The sequence below is a fragment of the Lepeophtheirus salmonis genome, chromosome 9 (genome assembly GCF_016086655.4).
Source record: "Lepeophtheirus salmonis chromosome 9, UVic_Lsal_1.4, whole genome shotgun sequence".
In the NCBI taxonomy this organism is placed as follows: domain Eukaryota; kingdom Metazoa; phylum Arthropoda; class Copepoda; order Siphonostomatoida; family Caligidae; genus Lepeophtheirus; species Lepeophtheirus salmonis.
This window is the reverse complement of record NC_052139.2, coordinates 8,049,102-8,072,673: the sequence shown is the minus strand read 5'-3', so window position 1 is coordinate 8,072,673 and position 23,572 is coordinate 8,049,102. Positions and strand designations below refer to the sequence as shown.

The 23,572-nt window shown below is 32.2% G+C and overlaps 1 protein-coding gene across 1 annotated transcript; it reads left to right on the top strand.

Annotated features, from left to right (window-relative positions):
- Positions 1-1,432: 1,432 nt before the first annotated feature.
- On the top strand, positions 1,433-5,878 carry LOC121123896 (nardilysin). The gene is made up of 5 exons (XM_040718955.2): positions 1,433-1,762; positions 1,818-2,142; positions 2,913-3,121; positions 3,191-3,527; positions 3,591-5,878. The coding sequence occupies exons 1-5, from the start codon at positions 1,439-1,441 to the stop codon at positions 5,636-5,638; spliced, it is 3,243 nt and encodes a 1,080-aa protein (XP_040574889.2). The 5' UTR covers positions 1,433-1,438; the 3' UTR covers positions 5,639-5,878.
- The last annotated feature ends 17,694 nt before the right edge of the window (positions 5,879-23,572 follow it).

Below are 23,572 nucleotides of genomic sequence, written 5' to 3'. Positions count from 1 at the left end.
GGTAAATTCTTGCTTTGATTATGCAGATCTTTGATACTGAAGAGTTATGTCATATGTTTTCACTATTGAATCATTTGTGTGTCGTCAAAGAACCGTCGGCTAGAAGCAACAGCTACAAAAGCAGTACTGTCATCAATTTTATCAAAAAGTACAACATTAAAGCTACATTTATAAATATTAAAGTTTAAAAGAGACACAACGAGCGGATCGAAGGGTGCATGGAAAGTTTTATTTATTTATGGTAACTTCTGTTTGAATATAAATTATCTATTTGTTTGAACTAGAGCATTATGATGTTTCATTATTTATTGCTTCAAAATAATTTTTCAACCATAGGTAATTAATACAAACATTCACAAAGCGCTGTATGTTAATTTAGTTCTGTTTATTTAATTAACATTCGCTCTTATTCACTCCAGAGGCGTCTACAGGATATATATAGATATATTTTTTTGGTGGGGTGGTTTAAAAAAAAATCCATAATCCCCAACCCCCTCCGGACTCATAACCATGAATCCCCTCCCGTAGGGACTCTAGAAGTAATTATAATTCAAGCAACTAATTCAAATAAATTAGCAATTTACTCAGTTTTAGATCCTACAACAAAGTGTGATTACTTACTCCAATTTCCCCTAATAGAAGTACGTAGTTGGTCTTTGAAAAGTACATTTTTAGTACTTAAAGGGATTTCCGCATGATCAGAGGAGTTGTCCTTAATCGAATTATATTATTACTCAACTGAGTGTGAATAGAATATGTACCAATGAAAACTCAGAAAATGCTTTGAAAATTAGGTATTTTTAAATTAAATTATGAGACGTCTGTTTAATTTTGATTAGTCTCTATTTAAAATGAGCGCATGCCGACATTTTAAAACTATATTTGTTTACTTATTCATGAAATCTATGCTTAGTCCCGGGACTTAAATATTTAAACGAATCTCTTAGTGTAAAGATCGTTTTTCTTTAACAATCAATTTAAAATGAGCTTCTTCGATCAAATGCCCTCTTAAGATTGTATAGTCATTGACAAGATCTCGCGATGAAGATGTAGTTAGTATAGGGTTGGACCCATAAAAATATTTGTTTCCAACTTTTCTGAGTCCTCCTGGTTACGGGTTCTCATGGTAACAACTAACAAGTTTAAGACAAGTCCGATTTTAAATTTATCGGCGCTGGGATTAAGAAAATAAATAGCAGGCACATCGTTTTATAATGAGAGCTTGACGTCATTTTAAATTGGGAATAATTATCTGGGTGGAAACATGACGTCACAAAGTATAAAAATTTAATTTTAAAAAGAGTTGATTTTCTTAGCAATATCTTATTTTTCATTAATACATATTCATACACAGAAAAGAAATAATATCTATTAATTAAGGGCAATTTGTCTGAGCATGTGGGGATCCCTTTATAATGCGCGCAGTTGTGTTAGAAAAATGACGTCATATTGTTTTATTTATTTATTGCGGAAACCTTTAAATTATTATCATTATTATTTCAACTATCACTTTTGTCACGCCTTGAGAAAAAAGTCCGGCTTTGATCGTCGTTGTTGTTGCTTATCCATGAGTTCTCAAGTTCTGCCTCAACCTCGAGTACCATCAACAGATGGGAAAGAGTACCGATGTATCAAGTTAGAGAACGGACTAACAGTTCTTCTCATTGCGGATACGAGAGTTCCGTTGCATTTGATCGAAGAAGAAGAACTGACCTCTAGTTACGAAGTGCAAGGAGATGGAGATGAGGAAGAACCTGAGGAGGTATTCATCAGTATAGATTTGTAAATGTTCATAGATTAATTGCCAATGGCTGTAGGAAGAAGAAGAAGAGGATGAACTTGAGGAGGATGAAGGGATTGAAGATGAAGAGAAGGAGGATGACCTGCCTCAAAATGAGTTCAGATATTTGAAAAACTCCGCTGCAGGGCTCTGTGTTGGCGTTGGAAGCTTCTCAGACCCGGATGAGCTTCCTGGTCTTGCTCATTTCTTGGAACATATGATATTTATGGGCTCGGAAAAGTTTCCTGATGAAAACTCCTTTACAAATTTCATTTCCAATCATGGAGGCTCAGATAATGCCTCCACTGACTCTGAAACAACTGTTTTTCAATTTGAGACTCAGCGGAAATATTTCAGAGAGGGTATGTCTGATTCTCATAGTCAGTGTTGGGTCATGTTACTCCGTTGGAAAGTAATTTAGTTGCATTACTTTTTACTTAGCTTCAAGAGTAATAATATTACTTATTTTTGGATATTCTTTAAAAAGATTATCAGTGCTACTCTCAATTTGACAAGTTCTCACATTATTGAATACTGAGAAAGTGAATATTTATAAATTATACACAGTCCAACCCTTCCAAAAACTCATTTCTACTATATTTTCTGTATTAGGATTTTTTTCCTTCTATCATTGAATATTTTTGGTCCTGGATCTCCTAAAGAAAACTAGAAATTATAGTTTTTTACACATAAACAATAGTGAAGGATGTTAATAGTAGCTGTTTCTAACTCTACACCCTTGAATATACAGTCTTAACTTATTCTTTACTATAATACTTCCAAAACTATTTATTCTCTGGTTCACAGTCATAATTTTGTATTTGTACAAATAATAAATATAGGAGTGCAGTCTCTTTACTTTTTCTACTTTCACATTATATCAAAAATAAACTTATAGCCCGTAAAAATAACATTGTTTATCTTTTTTTGATCATATTGAGACATTTTATTAATAACTTAAGTAATGACTCATTCAATCAAGTTATATATAATAAGTTATTACTTATTAAGCAAAGTAATAACGTTACACTATTAGTTATTAGGAAAGTAATAGACTACTAACTAACGCGGTACTACCCAACACTTCTCATAATTACACTCAAATATACTCTTTATATATATATACATATAGGACTGGATCGATTTGCTCAGTTTTTCATTGGGCCCCTTCTGAAAAAAGACTCCATGATGAGGGAAAGGGAAGCTGTTGATAGTGAGTTTCAAATGGCATTGCAAGAGGATATGATGAGAAAACAGCAATTGTTTGCTTGTTTATCCAAAAAAGATCATCCTATGGGAAAGTTCTCATGGGGAAATATAAAATCACTTGTTCCTGAAAATGTGAGTAATTTTTCTAAATGTAGATGAACATATTTTTTACACACTGACCGTATCCCTTTATTATTCCAGATGGACGAGGATTCCATTCGTAAAATCCTATTAAATTTTAGAGAGAGGCATTATACTGCTCAGTCCATGACATTAGCAGTACAGTCCCAGGATACATTAGATAACTTGCAATCCTTGGTGGAAATGTCATTTTCTTCGATACCCAATAATGGACTAGAGAAAGAAACGTTTGGTCATCTCTTGGATCCGTTTAAAACTGAGGAATACAATAAAATTTATAAAGTAGTACCTATCCAAAACATATATGAACTCAACTTAAACTGGGCATTCCCTCCTCTCATGGAAAAATACAAAGTAAAACCTCTTCATTATTTGTCTTGGATAATTGGCCATGAGGGTAAATTTTAATTAGTACACAGACATGTTTACTATATTAACTTTTTTTCAATGAATACAATAGGAAAAGGCAGTCTAATTTCGTTTTTACGAGACAAAGTTATGGCTTTGAATATAACTGCTGGGAATTCAGGATGTGGATTTGAAATGAATTCTACTTATTCTTCATTTCTTATTACCATTGAGCTTACTAAAGCTGGCTTTGAAAAATATGAGTCGGTGATTGAATATATGTATTCTTATTTGACAATGCTTGTGAAGGAAGGACCAAGTGAGCGAATCTTCAATGAAATTCAAAAAATTGAAAAGTTGGATTTTGATTTTGGAGATGAAGAACTACCATTGGATAATGTTCAAACGATTTGCGAAAACATGCAATTTTACTCTCCAGAAAGGTATTTGGATGGGGACAATTTGATGTTCGACTACGATGAGACTTTGATTAAAGAGTGCACTGAAACTTTATTAAATTCTAACCATGTAAACGTTATAGTTATGGCACGAGAGTTTTCAGATTCAACAGATAAGGTTGAGCCATGGTTTAAAACAAAGTACTCAGTAGAAGATATATCAAAGGACAGAATTAATAAGTGGAAGTCATTGCCTCCTAACAACATTTTTCATCTTCCTGAAGTTAACAAATATATTGCTGAAAATACTGAGATTAAGTCTATACCTCAGAAACATATTCATGACTATCCAGTTCGTATTTTAAAAGAAGACATTGGAGAGCTGTTTTATAAGAAAGATGAATTGTTCAAGCTTCCTCGAGCTATTATATATTTACACTTCAGTTCAGATCTACTACTTTGCGGTGAAGTAGAGAATTCAGTTTGTCTGGACTTAATGGTAAATTCTATAGTTCACTTAATGGTGGAGGATACTTATGCTGCTGATTTGGCGCAAATGCATTTCGAGTTTTTCTCTTCGGAGAGGGGCATAGTATTGAAAATAAATGGACTCAATGATAAATTGGGACTACTCTTATCAGAAATTGTAAAGCACTTAAAAGCATTAGAGGATGAACTTACTCCTGAAAAATTTGAGGCCGTGAAGGAACAAACGACGTCGAGTTACTTCAATTATTTTATTAAACCAACTAAGGCTGCTCGCGATTTACGCCTATCACTTTTACAAAATGTATTTTACGGTGTTCAACTTCGACATTCCATTATTGATTCTGTCGATATAATTAAGGTTAAAAACTTTGCCAGTCTTTTTAAAAAGCAAATATACATTCAAGGCCTTGTTCAGGGCAATGTAACTTTAGATGATGCTAAAGGTTATTTTAATATAGCTAAAACTGTTTTTAATGGAATCAAACCCATCCCCATTCCAAAGGAGGTTTGCTGCAATGAAATTCCTATTGGAGAAAAGTTTATGCGAATTAAGGGCTTACATCCTAAGGACAACAACACAGTTATTACTAATTACTATCAATATGGTCCAGGTGACATAAAAACCCATGCTTTATTTGAAATTCTCTGCCTTGCCATTGAAGAGCCTGTTTTTGATGTACTGCGTTCAAAAGAACAGTTGGGGTACTTGGTATTTTCTACATTAAGGAACACTTATGGTATTTTTGGAGTTTCTATCACCATTAATTCTCAAGAAAATAAACATAAAGTCGAATATGTGGATGAGAGGATTGAAGCATTTTTGAATCATTTCAATGAAGTGGAGATTTCATGCATGACTGAAACCAGATTCCAAGAATTGCTAGAAACTCTAATCAAAATGAAAAAAGCTGCCGATGTCTCACTGGAAGAGGAAATGGGTCGACATTGGTGTGAAATTGTCTCCCGAGAATACGTGTTTGATCGAAACAACCAAGAAGCTCAACTCTATGAAAATAATGCATTCCGTCTCAAAGATTTAAAAGATCTAATGAAGAGACTCTTTTTGCATAAACCGTCTGTGAGGAAGCTAAGTGTACAAGTTGTTGGAACGGATTTGGAACACGAAGAATCTAATGCAAATATAGATGAATGTACTCTTCAGACAAAGAAATATAAAATTGAGCTAGTTGCCCCAACTGATAAGTTTGTCACGGATCTTGAGTCTTTCAAAAACACTTTGAAGACACACCCTGTCATTCATATTACTAAATAAGTACCAGATAAATGTTATGCAAATCTATATCATTTCTATAGATTTGATTAATGTATTTCACCTTTTCACATTTAATTTTTGCTATTTAACTGCAACTACTTCATAATAAATACAAATACCTCGTCATTTTCCTTCAAGTTACTTCTAAAGAAATACTTGTTCGTTTCTAAACTACATTATACACACACCTTTTTTTGCAAACTGCCTTTTTAAGAAAAAATAAATAATGTACCTAATCCATATCTGTTCTGTATCAACACAGTCAAGTGCCTGCAATTATTAATACCATTAAACAATATATGTTCACTCGTTATGTATGTTTCTGAATAAATTTAATAATAATAACATGTTTAGTTTTGTTAGTCAAAACTTGATTTAAAAAAATGTCAAATCCATCGATTATTTTTGTCCTTTACTATTCTAAGAATGGTACTCTACCAGCGATAGTAACCGGAATTGCCAGGAGTAATTAGTCGTCGGCTTAAAGACAGATTTTTCTTTAAAAATATATGAGTATTCAAGAAAATCCTCATTGTTGGTCTCCGGTTATTCATGAGCACAATCACACCAAACTACTCAATACAATAATACTTATATCAATTAATATGACTTGTTCTCTCCTCATAAATGAAAGAATAATAATAAAGTTTGACAATTTTCTTTTTAAATCTGTTTGGATGACAGATGAGTACTTTAGTCTTAAGAGCGCTCACGAATAAAAACCAAAAAAATCATTGCAACATGTAACATTTTTGTCAAACTTTAACATATACTGGGTAAAGAAAACCCCCCACCATAATAGAAAAAAGAGATCCTACAACAATGTAATACAATCAGGAATTCCGGAATAGAATCCTTTTTCAATAAAAAACAGAAAACCATCGGAAACTGATGAAGTAAACAATGAAAAAGGCTGGCTCGTATTACCTTTATTCATTTCAAAATTAGGTGAGTATAAAAAAGTAGTACCAAATGATATGACTTTCGATAATGCAGTCCTTCTCTGGACGAAGGTTTAAGGACTAAGCCCAATAGATTTGGACTCTGTCAGTTTACTTCTTCCGCACATACCTCTATTTACTTCCACACGGAGGATCATGAAAGAGAAAATATTCTATAAAACAGCCTTGCCCTATAATATTGAGTTCACAGATTGAGAGGGAGAAACTTTTACTACAAAAGTATAATCAAGAGCTCTCATGAAAGATATGAATGTGCCTGTATCATTCGAAATAAGAGTCCCCGAAGTTAGAGGTACCGTTGCAACAGATGTAATTCAACAATGTGTTGAGTCAATTGGGAGAGTTAAAAAAGAGTGAATGAAATACTTGAAGCAAATAATGCCAAAATTGTTAAAAACTAGTCAGAGGAAATTTGAACTAGAGTGAGTATATCCATGCTTCACAAACAGTTTCTGGAAAATCAGAAAATATACCTTCATATCTACCCATCGATCAACAAATAAGCCCTTCCGGGAAGGAAAAAACAATATGCAAAGTGCTACAATTTTGGGCACCTTATGAAAGACTTTGTGAATCGTCCCAAGTCACCGTCTGAATACAGAAGATGGCTAAAACAAAGAATGAAACGCATTTACCTATTACTATCAACCTAGAAGACCTCAAAGAAATTGAGAAACCAAAAGTACTGGAAGCGGTGACAAATTCCGCTGAAACAGAGGATGAAGAAGATCACTTATCACCGATTGAAGGGGAATTGAATGTAGAATATAATAAGACTGACAGTCAGCACAGGATAGAAAAATCAAAAGGAGGCTTTCTCGAGAATCAGAAGGTCGAAGACGTAGAAAAAGAGAGATCTCAAAATGAAAATGAGATGGTAAAATAAAAAAAGAAGATCAAGGACTAACTCAGAAAGTGAGGAGTCGAAACACCTAAGATCAAATAAAAAAAATCGGCAAAATTCAGAGTATTAGAAGCAAATATGAATGGATTGTGTTATAATCAAAAGATAATTTTTTTGTTGAAATTCTTGAACTCATTAAATTTTCCTGAGATTGGCTGCCTTTTGGACACTAAAATACGAAAAACTGACGGATGGCATTTTATAAATTCAAAGTATAAAATTTTCTCCAGAAAGGCGATTTTAAAAGATTCAAAGCACCCATCAAGGGGTGTAACAATATTGGTCAGAAATGGTATAACTACGAAGAAGGAAATATTTAAACAATTGATGTAAGCTTTGTGGGTACAATATACAAGATTTTATGTGTATATATTCCATCTGGGGATAAAATTTGTTTTAAAACAATTTTAACAAAGTTTAAACGCTTAAAAGTTTAAATGTAATCCTAAAAAGGAGAGGGTTATAATAGCCGGTGACTTCAATGTTTCTGAAAAATCAAAACGAAACTTCACATCAGAATCTGGATTCCCGAACATTTCAAAATTAAAGGTTTGTGAAAAAGTAAACAATTTACATATCTTGCAGATGTAACAAAGAACTTATCTTTGTCAGAGACTAGAAGGGAAAAACATCAAAAAGCAGGATAGATCATTCCTACGTATCTGACATGGTCATGTCAGATCCTTTTAAACTGACAAGGCTAAGTTCAAACAGGTTATCGGATCATTTCGTTCTCGAAGCAGTTATTCAAAAGAGCCTAACCCATTATAAACCTACTAGATGGAAACTAATTGAAAAGTTACTCGGAATTGCTGAGGTTGAGGAGGCAATCACCAATGCAATTGATGACATTCAGGAAGATATAAATTCTGGATGGACTGTGGAAGAAGCATCAAGTCTTTTTACAAGGCTGCTAAAATAATCTTAATTTTTGCTGGTAAGACTGAGGCGAAGAGGAGAAGAGACCGAGAAAAGAATTTTAAAAAATTATTGGAAGAAAAAGAAAACTATAGAATGATTGAAAATTAATCAATTAAAATGGAAGGGGCAACTGGAACCCGTTCATTAAATAAAAACAAAAATTCAAAAAATTTAAATCTAGTAAAAAAAACATGGAAAAAACTAATGGAGTAGATATTATCAATGTCATTGAGACTGAAAATACAAAAAAAAAAAAAAAAAAAAAAAAAAATACCACAGACCAGAAGATTAAATTCATTCAGGACTATTGTCAACACCTATAAACTGCTAAGAAAGAGCTTGGGACTAGGGAGAAGTTATAAAGGAAAATTATCGGTCTGAAAAAGAGCAGAAGGAAAGAGATTTACTCCATCGGAGATCTGAGAATACATAATCGAATAACTTAACGTAAAAAAATCCCCAGGTATAACCGGATGCACAGCTGAATTTTACAAGCATTTTCCACAATTAATCTTATACCTTACAAAACTTTTCAACAATCTTTTTTTGTCTCAGGTCTCTCAAACGATCGAAAAAAGGGGTTATAATTTTAAAGTACCAAAAAAAGGAAAATAAAATAGATAGGTTAAAAATTGGCATCCCATTACATTATTTGAAACTGTGTATAAAATTTATTCAGGTTGTATTACTGAGAGGTTAAAACCGATTTTACACGAAAAGCTTCCTAGAACTCAATTCGGGTTCCATCCTGGTCATCAAATGGAAGATTAACGATGTCATTAAAAACCATTGTTGATTGTTCCGAGGCAAAAGGGGAAGATGTTGCCTTAATTCTTCTGGACTTTGAAAAAGCGTTCGATACAGTTGAGTATTCCTTCATTATTGATGAACTAACAAGGATGAATTCCCCCCAAATTTTTTCTTAGAAGTTATTAATATTAAATATTTAAAATGGATTTAACAAATTATTGGTGACATGTAAATTATATGTATATATACAAAATATAATGAGACCTTTTTACTCAGAAATAAATATATACTAATTATTAATAGAAATAAAATCCGTCTTCATCTTATCCACGGATTACTTAAATTACTTTTTCGAGATTAGAAAGGAAAATGGTGCTTGCTTTTCCTTTTTATTGTCTTTTTTATTCATTATTTATTAACAATTCTTGTAAATTATCTCCCTATAATATAGACTATAGCTTACCGCTTACCTTAATGCTATATTGAATATAATTAATTTTATTAGTCAAATGCCTTAAAAAAGTTCCCCCTTCCCCTGGATTACATATAATTCGATCTCTATCTGTACATTTTCCCTCGGAGTTCATATTTTTCCATTTGGATATCCTAGCACCACGCTTTCTGATCCTCTCTTCCTGTTCTGTTCAAGGGATCTTATCTCTGTGTGCCTCACTCTGTGGATCTCTTCTTCTTTAATGGAAGGATTGTTCATTGAGTAGATGCCAATTTCCATCAAAGACTCTGATTGTGACTTCTGACATTATGAATAATTGCCTCTATACTTAAAAAAAACATAAATGCTATAAGAACTAATGAGTTCCACAAAAAGACAAAATAAACCACTGAAAGCCCAAGTGAGGAACAGAAAGAGTTTTCATCCTCCATCCACTGCTCCTTCATTGAAATTCTGAAGTATTTTTCTTCCAATGTCAACTATGCTTCGTCTCTTACTCTAAGAAAAATATTTCGATAAGAGTCCTTCAGTTTTCTTGATGTATATAACGTAGAAATAACTTATCTCAATCACAATTCCAATTATAAGGTGAATTTAGTGATGTATTCTATATAACCTAGACCTTTGATGTATTTATTACTTTTGTACCTCTTGTGTCATTCGAAAAAGAGTGGAGGATAATTCTAGGCTCCTAAAGATAATGTGCCTCTCTTTTTTCGATAGTTTTGTTTGCATTGCCAATGAATATTCTATTCTGCTAATGTATAAAAATGTCTCATTTCATTTTATATATGTACAATGTCACTAATAATTTGTCGAATCTATTTGTTTTATATAATATTAATTACGTTATAATACTTTAATAAATTATCTTAATAATGTTCCCTATTTCCTTATAAAGACGTCATACTTCGTAATAAATAAGAATAATTAATCAATCCTTATAATACCGAGCTTCGTACAAATTCAAATAAAGTAAATTCTAATTATATTTGAAATATTTAAATTCCCTACTCTTCGTGAATGTTGCAATTTCTGCTCTTTTGAGAAGGTTGATCAACTTAGAAGTAGCTTTCTTCGATTTCCTCTACCTGGTTTTGGTCCCATCTCTTGGAGAACCTATTTGAAGAGTTTTTATATTTTTTTCTCATCAAAAATACAAGCCCTGATTTTCGCAGTTGTAAGTTAAGTTGTATCTGGACTTACAAACAACGAAGAATAACTGCCTGAATGGTCGCAAAGGGGGTCTTAGCTTCAAATGGTGTGCAAGGTGTTTGTCTAACATCCGTTTCTTCGGGTAACTACTTGGTTGTGCTCCATAGATTCAAATACGTAGATGTTAAATTTAATTAAGATAACTAAGTATTTAGTGTATTTGAATTATGATAGGATGAAGGCGGTTTTTATTTCCATTAATAATTAGTTTATTTATTTTTGATTAAAAATGTCTCATTATATTTTGGATATATATAATTTATATTTGTCACGAATAATTTGTTGAATCCATTTAACATTTATTTAATATTAATAACTTCTATGTCGTATCGTTTGTCATTATTAATTTGTTTGATTTTCTATGTATAACTTCTATTAAAACATCTAATTAATATTTTTTTTCTTTACTATGATTGATCCCATATTTTTTTATGAGGAAGAAGAGAGTGAGAAACAGACGCACGGTACAAAAAAATAGAAAAATACATCAGAAAGAGAATCCTCGCATCATTCTTACATTTATTAATAAAAACCCCTTAAATTCAAACTACTTTATCGGGTGAAGGAGGAAGAAATAAAATGATTTAGCACTTTTTTTGTGAAAACAGTTCGTGTGATAAACTTTAGTCATCAAATTAATTATTTCTAAGACAATAAGGATTGTTTGGATTTACCTTTTCGAAAAACATTCGGATATATTCTGAGTCCAGCCTTAATTCCGTTGAATTCATATGTTTTTATGACATTGCGATATCCATGATATTCAGGGATCTCATCTCATTAGATAAGGTTGTTGTACCTGACTCAGTGGATGGGATCTCATTTAATGTAAGTACCAGTCATTGTGCAGATGCCTTTTAACGTCCAAATCTGTTACTTCATCATCCATGGGTTCAAATACATACCCATTTCTCTAAGGTGTATGAAATCATTGTATACTTCTAAAAGAACTAAGAATATGTTTAATCAAGATCAATAATATGTACTGGAAAGGAATACTCAATGAGGCACAAAACGACTTATCCTTAATCTGCATATCTTCCATTGAAACTCCTTTCAATGTATACTCTATTTCATCTCCTAATATTCTTGAAAAAAATTCTTACATTGATTTGAGTCCTTCAGTGTCATAGATGTACATAACAAACAAACAACTCATATCTATATTACAAAGTCCATTTATAAGGCTGTATTATTCCTGTAATTCCAAACACTTCATCCATTATACTTGTAAGTCTCTTTTGTCATTAGAAAAAAAAGTAGAAGACGGTCCTGGACCATGAAATTCAAGTGGTCTTCTTTTCTAGATATCTTTAATGGCAAAGTCGCAAAACATATTCAACTCTCCTATTACCCAAGGTTAATAGAAATACAAGATTATACCATAACGAGTTTACGACTGATGTTTGACTTCCGCCACGCTTTGAATAGTGACGTCATAGTGTATGAGTGGTTGCATTTTTTATTTATATTTTCCATCGTATAAAAAAAAGAAACAATTTACATTCTTGATTCTACAATTTGACAAGGTCTTCATTTGATTAAAAAGCATTCAAACCCATAGAGGATCTTCCACGTCGTAGTGAAGCATATGAAGCAAAGTCTCACTTCCTCAAGAGGATCACTTTGCAATAGTGGACTACAGCGAGGAACGAAGAAGATTGTCGGATTTCACTCAAATCCAAAATTTACCTCTCTTGCCCAGCAGTCGGTACGGTACATCAAATTAAAAATTTTATCAAGCCCGATTACATGATGGTCTAACCTTGTATTTCTATTAACCTTGCTATTACCTACACATATTTCTAAATGTTTAATGGGAACTCTTACGTGATAAATATGTTAATAAATTATCTCTGATTTTATAACTTTAGTAGACTTATATTGGAAAATATGAAATTTCTAAATGACTAAACCACCTGTCATCAAATTTAAATACCAGGCGCGCCGGAAACAGCTTTGGATTCGGAGGGCAAAGAGCTATGGGGGCTTAGGATATGTTTTAGTGTATAGGCTCAACCCCAAACGCAGTCACCTCATAACTAACTCAAATTGCAGGACATGCATTCACATACAAGGGTACATACACACGTGCGCATGCAAAGTTAATATGAAATAAATACCTGAAATCGTGAATAAGTTATTAATGTTTGTTACATTGAATATGTACCCAATAGAAGTGTTGTTGCCAATTGTATAATATATAATTATCCCTACTGTAACAAAATACCAACAATATCATTATTTTATAACCAGCACTGAATGGAAATTTTAAAGTAACTATCTGTATTTTTTACATTTTAGTTTTATAATATATTTATCATAATTAGTATTTTCTAAACATCACTTTCTGAAACGATTGAAAAAAACAGGAGAACTTTTTTAACTTTTGATCCACACTAGAACACTGAAAACATTTAAACTTTCTTCATGATAACAAATGTGTTTCTCCGTTTTGTGTCACCGCGTGAAATCAACTCATTGACCAGATCTTCATTGCCAATCAGGTCTTCCCTATCCTTGAACAGCTGCTCTTTGATGTTGTTCAGAGCCTTATGTTTCACAGCATAGAGGCCTGATATGAGTCTGCGGACATCCAAGAGCTTCTGCCACAGTCTTAACAATGGCAACTCTCTTTGGAAAATCTCTCAAGAAGTTTATCAGATCCGTCACTGTTGTGAGGATGTTTCTAAGCTTGGGAAAATCCTTGGCCATGTCTTGCACAGCAAGATTGACTGAATGCATGTAGCAGTGTGTTGTTGTGATTCTTGGTTGTTCTTCCTGTAGCCTAGTTGCAACGCCAAAACATTCTGCACGACAAAGGCTCAGTGGAAGATTGTACCTCGTCAAGGCATCCTTTATTGTCTTGAAAATGGATTCTGTATTGCATTGGTCTAGGAAGTACCAAGTTATCCGATGTTGTCCGACCACAGATGTAGAGCTGCTCTATTCTTGAAACATCGGGAGTTTCATCTGTCAGTATAGCAAATTGCATTGCATTTATTTCTGCAGCTAGCTGGCGAATTAATCTTAAATACATCATGTTAAGAATTTCTTCCTCTATTTGATGTGATGTCCAAGAAATCTTCCTTTCGATTTATCGATCCAATCTTTTTACTTCTGCACAAGGAACTTCAAGTAATGACATGAAATTACTGTTCTGATCACTATGTCCTCTGATAGATAGTCCTTGCTTCGCCAAGTACTTCAACATAGTTATTATTGTTAGTAGATTTTGGGTATTTTGTTTAATTTCATCTTGCGCTTTGGTGTCTAGTCTTCTCGCAACATTCTCACCATGCTAGAATTTGATCATCTTGTAGCTCAACAGTCGATGGCCATCACACTTTTCGTGTTTCAGGAATTTATGGACAGCATTTATCCAGTTTTTGGAACCATTTTTGCTAAAACTTTCTTCACATTTCTTCACAGTTTAGCTTGCCGGCAAGTGTGGCAGAATGCAGCACAATTTTCTTTATTTGACTCTCCGTCCCATTCGAGCCATGGGAAGGTATTATACCATTCCTTTCGAAATTGGCGCCCATATTTATCTCCTTTGAATTCACATGTTGGCTGATTAGGGCAACGACGAAGATTATCTGGTTGATACGGCACACTTTGTGAGGTGCCCACGATTGATCTTGATACCCCAATGACATTTTAAAATAGGCTAAGTTATCTTTCTGTGATAAAGGATTTATCTCACTCCTCTGACCTATAAATAAGTTGTTTGAGGACATACATATAGACCATAGAGATAGACGTATTTGCTGAAGATATTTTGCAAAAGTAAAATGAAACTATCCTGATTTTATGAAAAAGTGACAAAATCAGCACAAAAATATAACACAGATCATCAAGAAGTTAATTAAGATAAGAAGATTTAATGAATAAATTCTTTAAAGGTTAGATATTTTTATATCATTTTCATGTCTGGTTTATGATTTTAAATTATCTGAACTAATAATATTTAAAATAGTTGTTGTAAAAACTTTTATTTATATACCTTCCCGTAAAAAAGCATAATTAGATAATGTTTTCAAAATTTCTTTTTGGTATTGCTTTTAATATTAGTATTAGATGAAAAATTCAAAAAATGAAAACAAAAAACAAGCAAGGTTTCATTGAATTGTTTTGAATTTTTATATGATTAACCATGCATTCTAGCCTTCAAGGTATGATATCTTTATCATCTTAGGATTAATCAATTCCACCTTATAGTTCGAAAAAATTATTATCTATGTGATTTATATAATTTCTTTAAAAGATGAAATACAGTATTAGCTTGATATGGATTCAGACTTGTTTCAAAAATAATATTCTCAGATATGCTATAAATGATCAAAAAATATCAAAAAGGACATATAGGTATAAAATTTTATATAAAAGTGTAAATTTAGCTCTTAATTTTAGTATATTCTGGAATGTTATAAGAAATGTCTGTAGAACCCACATATTTGAGCATGTGACTTCACCTTGATTCTCTGGTGCTGATGCATTAGCATGGGATAAGTGATGTTGTACAATAAGCGATTCATACTAATAGCCAGAGATGGGGACTTGGACTCGAGACTTGCAATTATTTCACTTTGAAAAACGGCTAGAAAAATGGATGCCATTATTAAATCCTGTTTTATGAAATGTACTCATTTACAAAACATAAATATTAAGAGTATGTGTTTTGATTAGTAGAAGTATATACATATATATACTCTACATCAATTTCACTTTGAAAATTAGAGAAGATGCGGAATTTTCTATATTTTCCAGTAATGGTTTTCTTTATGTAATTTATAGATATTAATATTAAAGGAATGTATATTTATTGTCCTGGATGTGAAGAGTTCAAATATGAAATTTTTTTAATCATAACTTAACATAAAGTTAAGTAAGTTTACGAATCGATAATGCTATACTTGGTGTAGATATAAAACTCATAATTGATACCAATCGCTAGTTTAAGTTCATATTTAAATATTTTATAAATCCATACCCAAAATCTATTTTAACATAATTTATATAGAATTTATATTAGTTAGCACCCATAATAATAGAGTCATGAATTAGTTTAATAAAACGTTAAGCTTAACCGAGTTAAGCTTTTTTTCTATTAAAGCCTATATTTCTTTGTTTGTTTTGTTTCTTGTTGATTCGATTTGTCTTAATAATATACCCATATATGATTTAAATTATTTAACGGTGAACGAAATGGCAAAAGTAAGAAGAACGACTCAATTGATTTGTCATTTGACACATCTTGTTGGAACTGGAAGGGAGCTCTTGGTGTCAGATCTCCCTACTCTGCGGGATATCTTAAGGTACGACATTTATTTGAGAGAGCTTGGTGAAAAAAATAGAAGAAACTACAAAGTAGATAAACTAATAGAGGATCTTTACCCTGGTCTCATTTATCAATGGAATAAGAACCATCGTTTTAAAATTAAAGAAAATTTGAAAGCAGGCAAGTGATTTTTCTGTTGGGAAGGGGAAACTGTTTGAAAAAAAAAAAAAATTATGTGCCAAATTGGATAAGCTATTTGATATTGTGAATTGTAAATGTGATATATTTAGTTGTGGTGAGGCAGGTTGCAATGTCTATGCTTTCCAAGCTTATATTAAATACTCTTGTACAAGAGTAAAGAAGGTCCCGTTGAATGATCTTATTCACATAAAAGGTCAGAGAGAAAAAAATGGAAGCAAAGGGCCCCATCAAATCGGAAATCCTGATCGGTTAGAGCATAACAGAATAATGAGAACATTGGAAAGGAAGAAAAACGAAAAGACGGTAGAGACACGGAGAGTAGAGAAGGCAACTAAAGTGAGAGACAAAGGCATGGAAAAAGGGAATATTGAATTTTTCCATAACAATGCTTGTAATTCTGAGGCATCATCAAATTTATCGAGAAAATATTACGCCATTCCAAACGTATCCCCTCGCTAGTAATAGTTATGGTACTGGACTGAGATCAAGAGCAGCAATAGCAACTACTGCACTCATTGACGCTGGCGTCATCACGCAGGATAACCCAATACAAATCATAGACAAAAATAAGGTTATGAGAGCGCAGGAGAAGTTAATGAAAGAGATGAGAGGCGAGTTTGAGAAGAGGTGTAGAGAGGAGGAGCCAATCCCCTGTATTCTCTTTGATGGAAGAATTGACTTGATAAATGTGGTGATGGAAGCAATGGGCAGTGAACAGTCATTAATGGGTAGGATCAAGCAAGATCACTATAGTGTTGTTAGTGAGCCGGGGAGTAATTACTTGTTCCACTTTATACTAGAGAAAGCAAACAAGGAAGATGAACATGCTGCACATTTTACAAAGTGTATATTTAACTGGTTAAAGGAGAGGGGCTTTGATAAAACAGTCATGGCCATCGGAGAGGACTCAACAAATGTGAACACTGGTGTAAATGCTGGAGTTATGCGAAAACTTGAAAAAGCAGTTTGGGAAAAATCTGGGCTGGTTGGTGTGTAGTCTGCATACCAATGAAGGTCCCTACGCCGTCTAATTCTTGAGCTTGATGGCCCGAATCTCTCAGATAATAGATTATCTGGACCAATAGGAAAGATGCTAGACTCGGTTACTTCCTTGGATATCAACCCAAACTTTCCCCGAATCTCTATTGGACCACCACTTCTCAAACTGTGCGATGAGGTTATTCAAGATTTGTCAACAGATCCACACTACGGCTATATAATAGTGTGTGCTATCAGAGAAGGAGTATTTCCTGAAGGGATGGTTTTTTTTGGAAATTGGACCTGTTTACCACAGCCGGTGGTTCACCACTGCTAACAGAGTTTCAAGACTCTGGGTATCAAAGCATGGACCAAATGGGGAAAATCTAAAAATCTGAGACTCATAGTTGAATTTATAATTGGTGTGTATTATCCATGTTGGTTCAATACCAAGGTGAAGTACTTTTGGATAGAAGGGACAAGACACGTCATTTTTCAACTTAATTGTCTCAAGTCCCAGAAAAAAGAGGCGTGTGAACTTGTGATGCCAACAGTGAAAAGATCTGCTTGGTATACTCACAGTAAAATGATCCTACAGGCTCTGGTTTGCTCTGATGACCAGAAGGAAAGAATTATAGGAGAGGCAGTCGACCAAACGGTGAACCGGGTATCCCATCTGTCAGGATCAGAAAAACGCCAGCCATAAACCGTGGGGTTGTTAAAATTAAATAAACTGTAAGAAAGATATACAGAAAGAAAAAGTTGATCCAAATGTAATTTAAATATTTTCATTATTTAATCAAATAAATTTTTTGTTAATAAATTATTTTGGATTGTGATATTTCTTTTCTCTTATTAGATATTTAGAATTCAAATAAACAAACTGACAAAATATGCTATCAACAGATATGCATCATATGGTTAATAAATAAAAGTATATGTTTCCAAGTACTCTCCGTACAAGACAGTATTAAAATTACTGCTTATTTATCTATTTTAAAGTGCACAAGTTACTAGCTTAGAATAATTTAGTGATTAAAATTTCTCCATAATTGAACTCTTCACATCCAGGACAATAAATATACATTCCTTTAATATTAATATATATAAATTATATAAAGAACACCAGTACTGGAAAATATAGAAAATTCCGCATCTTCTCTAATTTTCAAAGTGAAATTAAAGTATCATTTCAAAAAAAAAAAAAAAAAAAAAAAAAAAAAAAGCAGTGGTTACAACAATTCCGTTCTGGTACTATGGATTTCGAAAATGTCGATAAAATAATGAAAATCGTCGAGTTGGACCGACATGTGAGTACGTATTCCATTGCTCAAAAACTGAGGATTAGCCAGAAACCCGTTTGGAACCATCTACATCGGGTAATCCTAACTATGTTTTTTATTTATCAAAATAAAGCGAAAAAACGCTCAAAACTTTATACGCCACTTATTAATCTTTTTTTTTTTGTTCTTCGAGAATAGTGTGGGCAGTCTTTAACAATCGTCAACCCCTTTTGGAAGAATAAATCATGGCAGAAATAGCAGCAGCATACAATGAACCGAAGCCCGCAAGGACACCATCTATCCTATACGTGTCACTAGTGATGAAAATCTTGTATATAATGGGCATCTTAAAAAAAACCAAAAATTAACGTCATTATTAATCTAATGGGGATCTAATCTGAAGAATGATTTTTTTTTTCCTTAGGAATTGCCATTATTATTTAATTTCTGATTAGTGAACTTCCTTTTCTACTATTATCAAATATATTCAAAAATGCACAGTCAACTCTTCCAGTCCAACTGGAATGGTGATTTCTTTAGATCTGCAGGAGTAGATTAGTCAACGAATTTTAGCAAGTATTTCCTCCTCTTTGTATTCGACTTTTCCTCCAATAGAGGGAGGGACGAACCAGTCTGAGGTCGACAATTTCTTTAAATAATATGTATACTTTTCTGATGTGAAGTTATCAACCATTTTTATAATCAGATTCATTTTTTCAAAATAGTAGAGAAGATGAAACGAAGTTTCAACTGAGGTCTAAGAAAAGAAGCAGAGAATATTTTCTTTGAATGAAACAATTTTTCTTTATACTGTTTAGCTAGTTCTGCCGTAAGTATCTTGGATCTGATGTAATCAAAGAGAGGGAAATAGTAGTCTCTTATTGGCTCAAATAAGAGCTCCCATAACGAGGAAGATTTGACATTATTTCTGACACATCCCATTATCGTCTTTAATTCTTCCTTTTCATCCTCATTAGACGATGGAATAAGATACTTCAGGCACGCCGTTACCTTTATTGTATCACGCAACCTTTTCACCGAATAAAAACAGAAAAAAAGGCCCGAAATCATCTGGTAGTTAGCCAAATAACAATATATTTTATTTACTCCCAGACCATTACCGTTCTATTACTTCTTCACCATTTTCAAAATGAACATCATATATATTTCGTTCTATTAAAATCTAGATGGTATTCGTTACTCTATTACAATATTATTCCTGTTCTTTTGGAAACGGAGCATAATTATAAAATAAGTTATGTCTTAGTTTACAAATCAAAAAGAATAAAGAATTGACAGCTGACTAGTTTGGGTATTTTTATGTTAGTGAGGTAACACAGTGCAGAAAGCATTCGGGTCTTCAAACGTGTAACATTTGAAATTATTTTGAAGCAGAAATAGTCTCCCTTTCTGGATTCAAATAATAACGATGATGTATTACCAGCGTTAGTACCAAAGCATATATATGTATAAAGAACTATATTTTTTGCGCAGTGCCCGATAAACAAAGACATCTTGTCTTTGCCCGATAAAGGACTCTAGGAAAACAACAGAAATGTAAAGGAAATATCTTCATCCACAGCTATTGCATCGACTGATTTATAGTTTTTATTCTCTCATAATTTAAAATGGTTATTTTTTATAAGATAGTTGTCAATGTTTTGCTTTATTATCTTTATTAAAGAATTCAATCAAATATTTAATTTTTTAAATAAATATAAAGTTCAAAAAGAACCGAATTTACCTTTTAAATATTAAATATTTAAGTGACTTCTACACTATAAACTTAAATAATATAATTAGGACATAATACATTCAAATAATTAATTATAATTTAATATGCTCCATAATCCAGACATGTGTTGCACAATTTCATGCATACTTGCATTTTTAATGGCCAAACTCTGTTCATCTCTTTCGAGAAGGTTTTGTGTACATCCTAATATGAACTAGGCAATATTCTCAAATAATTTTTGTCTTAATATTATGACAACCGGGTAAGGATATATTAGTTGTATATTTTTTAATTAGATCTTGCAGCATTTTGGTTATGTTTCTTAAATCATTAAATTTTTGAGTTTTAATTAGTCTATGAAATCGCTTCTTGGCTGTAATGAATATATTTTGAAGACTTCCTTGATACAGCGGCATAAAAATTGGACGGTATTATATTTTAGATCAAGGAGTTTTGAATATGGGCCAATTTCACAAGTGTTCAAAATAACAAAAATAAGACAGTCTGAACAAAAAGCTGATATGTCTTAATTTGGCTTAAAATATAACCTGCAATATAATATAAAATATCAGTTTGTTGATCAGACAACACAGTATCTTCTTCTAGCTAAGGAGTTAGGTCTTGAAGAGAAGATACTAGACCTATTCAAAAATATACTTTGTTGAAGTTTGATATGTTTCCGCATTTTTTTCCATACTTTAAGATGTGAGAAGCTCAAAAATCATTTTTTGGGAATCTAAGTATGTCCTATACCCTGCGTTTGGGCCTTAAAGTTTTTCCAGAATGCCTATTTTGTTGATTTTGCGTAGTTTTTCGACAAAAATACCAAAAAAGACATTAAACTAAAATAGAACGATTTTTGAATGAAGTGGTAAAGAGAAACATCTTGGTGTGCGGACCGGCAGTACTAAAATTGTATACTCTCATCTATCAGTGTTATTTCCTCTTATATTCAGTCATTTTATGCGGAAAATATATTAATATTTTCGAAGGATTATGCCCTTACCTCAATTACTTATTTACATGTAATTTTTTAATACTAATTTGAAAATCGGAATGACATACATTCTCTATATTTTCTTAGACTTCTATTAAAAAAAACCTTAAAAATCACAAAAGAAGTGATCATTTTTATTATCCATTTATTTATTGAAGACATTTTTTTCCAAACAATCAAAGCATTGCCTATTATATTCTACGGTTTGAAGAATATATTCTCTCTGCTTGGGATTTTTAGTTATTATGTTCGCATAGTCAGTCATCATTTTTATTCCTCTCTCTCAGCAATACCCAAATATTATTAATAAATTTTTTGCTTTCATGTAGTCTTCATTTCCTGACCATAACGCAATAGGCTCATGATACCAATCTGACCCTATATTATACAATTATATATATATAGATTGAATAGGTCTGTAATATCTGCTTTGTCTGATTTATTTCTTCCTTCTTTTAAATCATCTAAGAAATCGATTAGATATTCGACATCATCATATCGATAATTGGAAGATCTCTTTTCTTCATGAAGCAATTATTCTTATATTATTTTGAGCCTTTAATGATGTTGGAGTTGGGATCTTGTACCAAATAAGGCTGAATAAATTTTCCACAGTTTTTGAGTAAATCTTCCAGTTAAAATGAATGAAAATCCTTCGTCAAGGAGTTCCTTGTGCAACTAAAGAATGGAAGCTGTCGACAAAATAATACCAGTTAGCTAGTTTTTTTTTATCTCAGGCTTCCACGAGTTGCATGAGGGGAAAAAAGCAACATTCATTTTTGAAAAGCGGTTGGAGTTTATGACACTTTCAGAAAGTTTTGGAACAATTTTCAATTCCTGAGCTTTTTCTAACTCAACCAGCTCTTTTTATAGAAACAGTATGCTTTGATAAATGTCTTTCTTTCCCAAAAATGATGTCAAAATAATTTCAATACTGTTTTCTAAAGATGTACGAAGATTTTTTAGAAGATGAGGATCATCATAAAGAGAGTATATCAATTTGCCTGGTTTGATGGGCCCATATCTGTGGTAATTGATTTTAAATGTAGACGAATTGCAGAAGCTCTTATAAATTAACTTTTCTTTCATCTATTTGCAATTCCAGCGAGCATGATGACAAGCTAGAGTTTTGATTTTTTTATACTGTTGGACTTGACCAATGGTATGAACAAACATTGATTTCCTTCAATATTTTTTCTTCCAATAAATATGGTGAAAGTAATATATACTAAAATCCTTTACTAAATCATTTACAGATACCTTTTTTTTAGATATATTTTTAGTTGAAATTATCGAAGCCTTGTTCCTGGCAAGTTTGTATTACAATAGACAGCACTTTACGTTACCATTATGAACAATATATTACAATTAATAAGTATTGCCTAATTAGCATAAATAATTAAATTAAGCTCACAATGACAAAGTAGTACAGACATTGATTTCAAAATCTTTAAATTGAACAGACGGCAGCTGACATTTTTTAGCTAATCAGCACAGAGAATAATCGATCTCTAACTGTAGTTGTTTTTGTTTTTTTCCAAATATTTTTTGTTTACTAACAAACGTGATTATTCAGAACTAAAAGAACGTTTATCACACAACTTATAGAAACCCAGATATAAGGGATTGAAATTGTTCTCAATATTTCGGGACCCCCCTGTACAATATTGTGGCTTTATTAAATTATAAAATGTTAGGTTTAAAATAATGATATATTAGATATTGGAGGGAATTTGGCATGAACTAACCCCATTTAACGTTTATTTTGCATTGGCAACAATATGTGCAAAATATTATATATACCTTAAAATGTACATAGGTATTATGTAAGTAGAAAGTATGAAAATGTTAATATATCAACAAAGAACTCCTTCTTGTCCTTGTAAATATATACCTAGATGTCTCAACAGTTTATTTTCATAGAGGTATTAAAGAGATTTATTTAATTATAGGTTTAGAGATAACATGTACTTTTATATAGAGTCCATAATTGACCCAAATATGTTTATGTAATATTGGGGTGTATATATGATGTGAAATATTGATTGGCCATTAACTCTTGTTTTGCTTTTTATTCAAGATTGTTTTTTTCATTATTCTGCATACATTATATAGTTAGGATAAATGACAAAAATTATAATTCATGATTTATTTCCTCTAAAAAATTCAAAGTAGATTTCAAATTGAAATAAAAAAGTACTTTTATAGATCTTCAGACAACGCTCCATCAATAAAAAAATTAAAGCAAGAAAA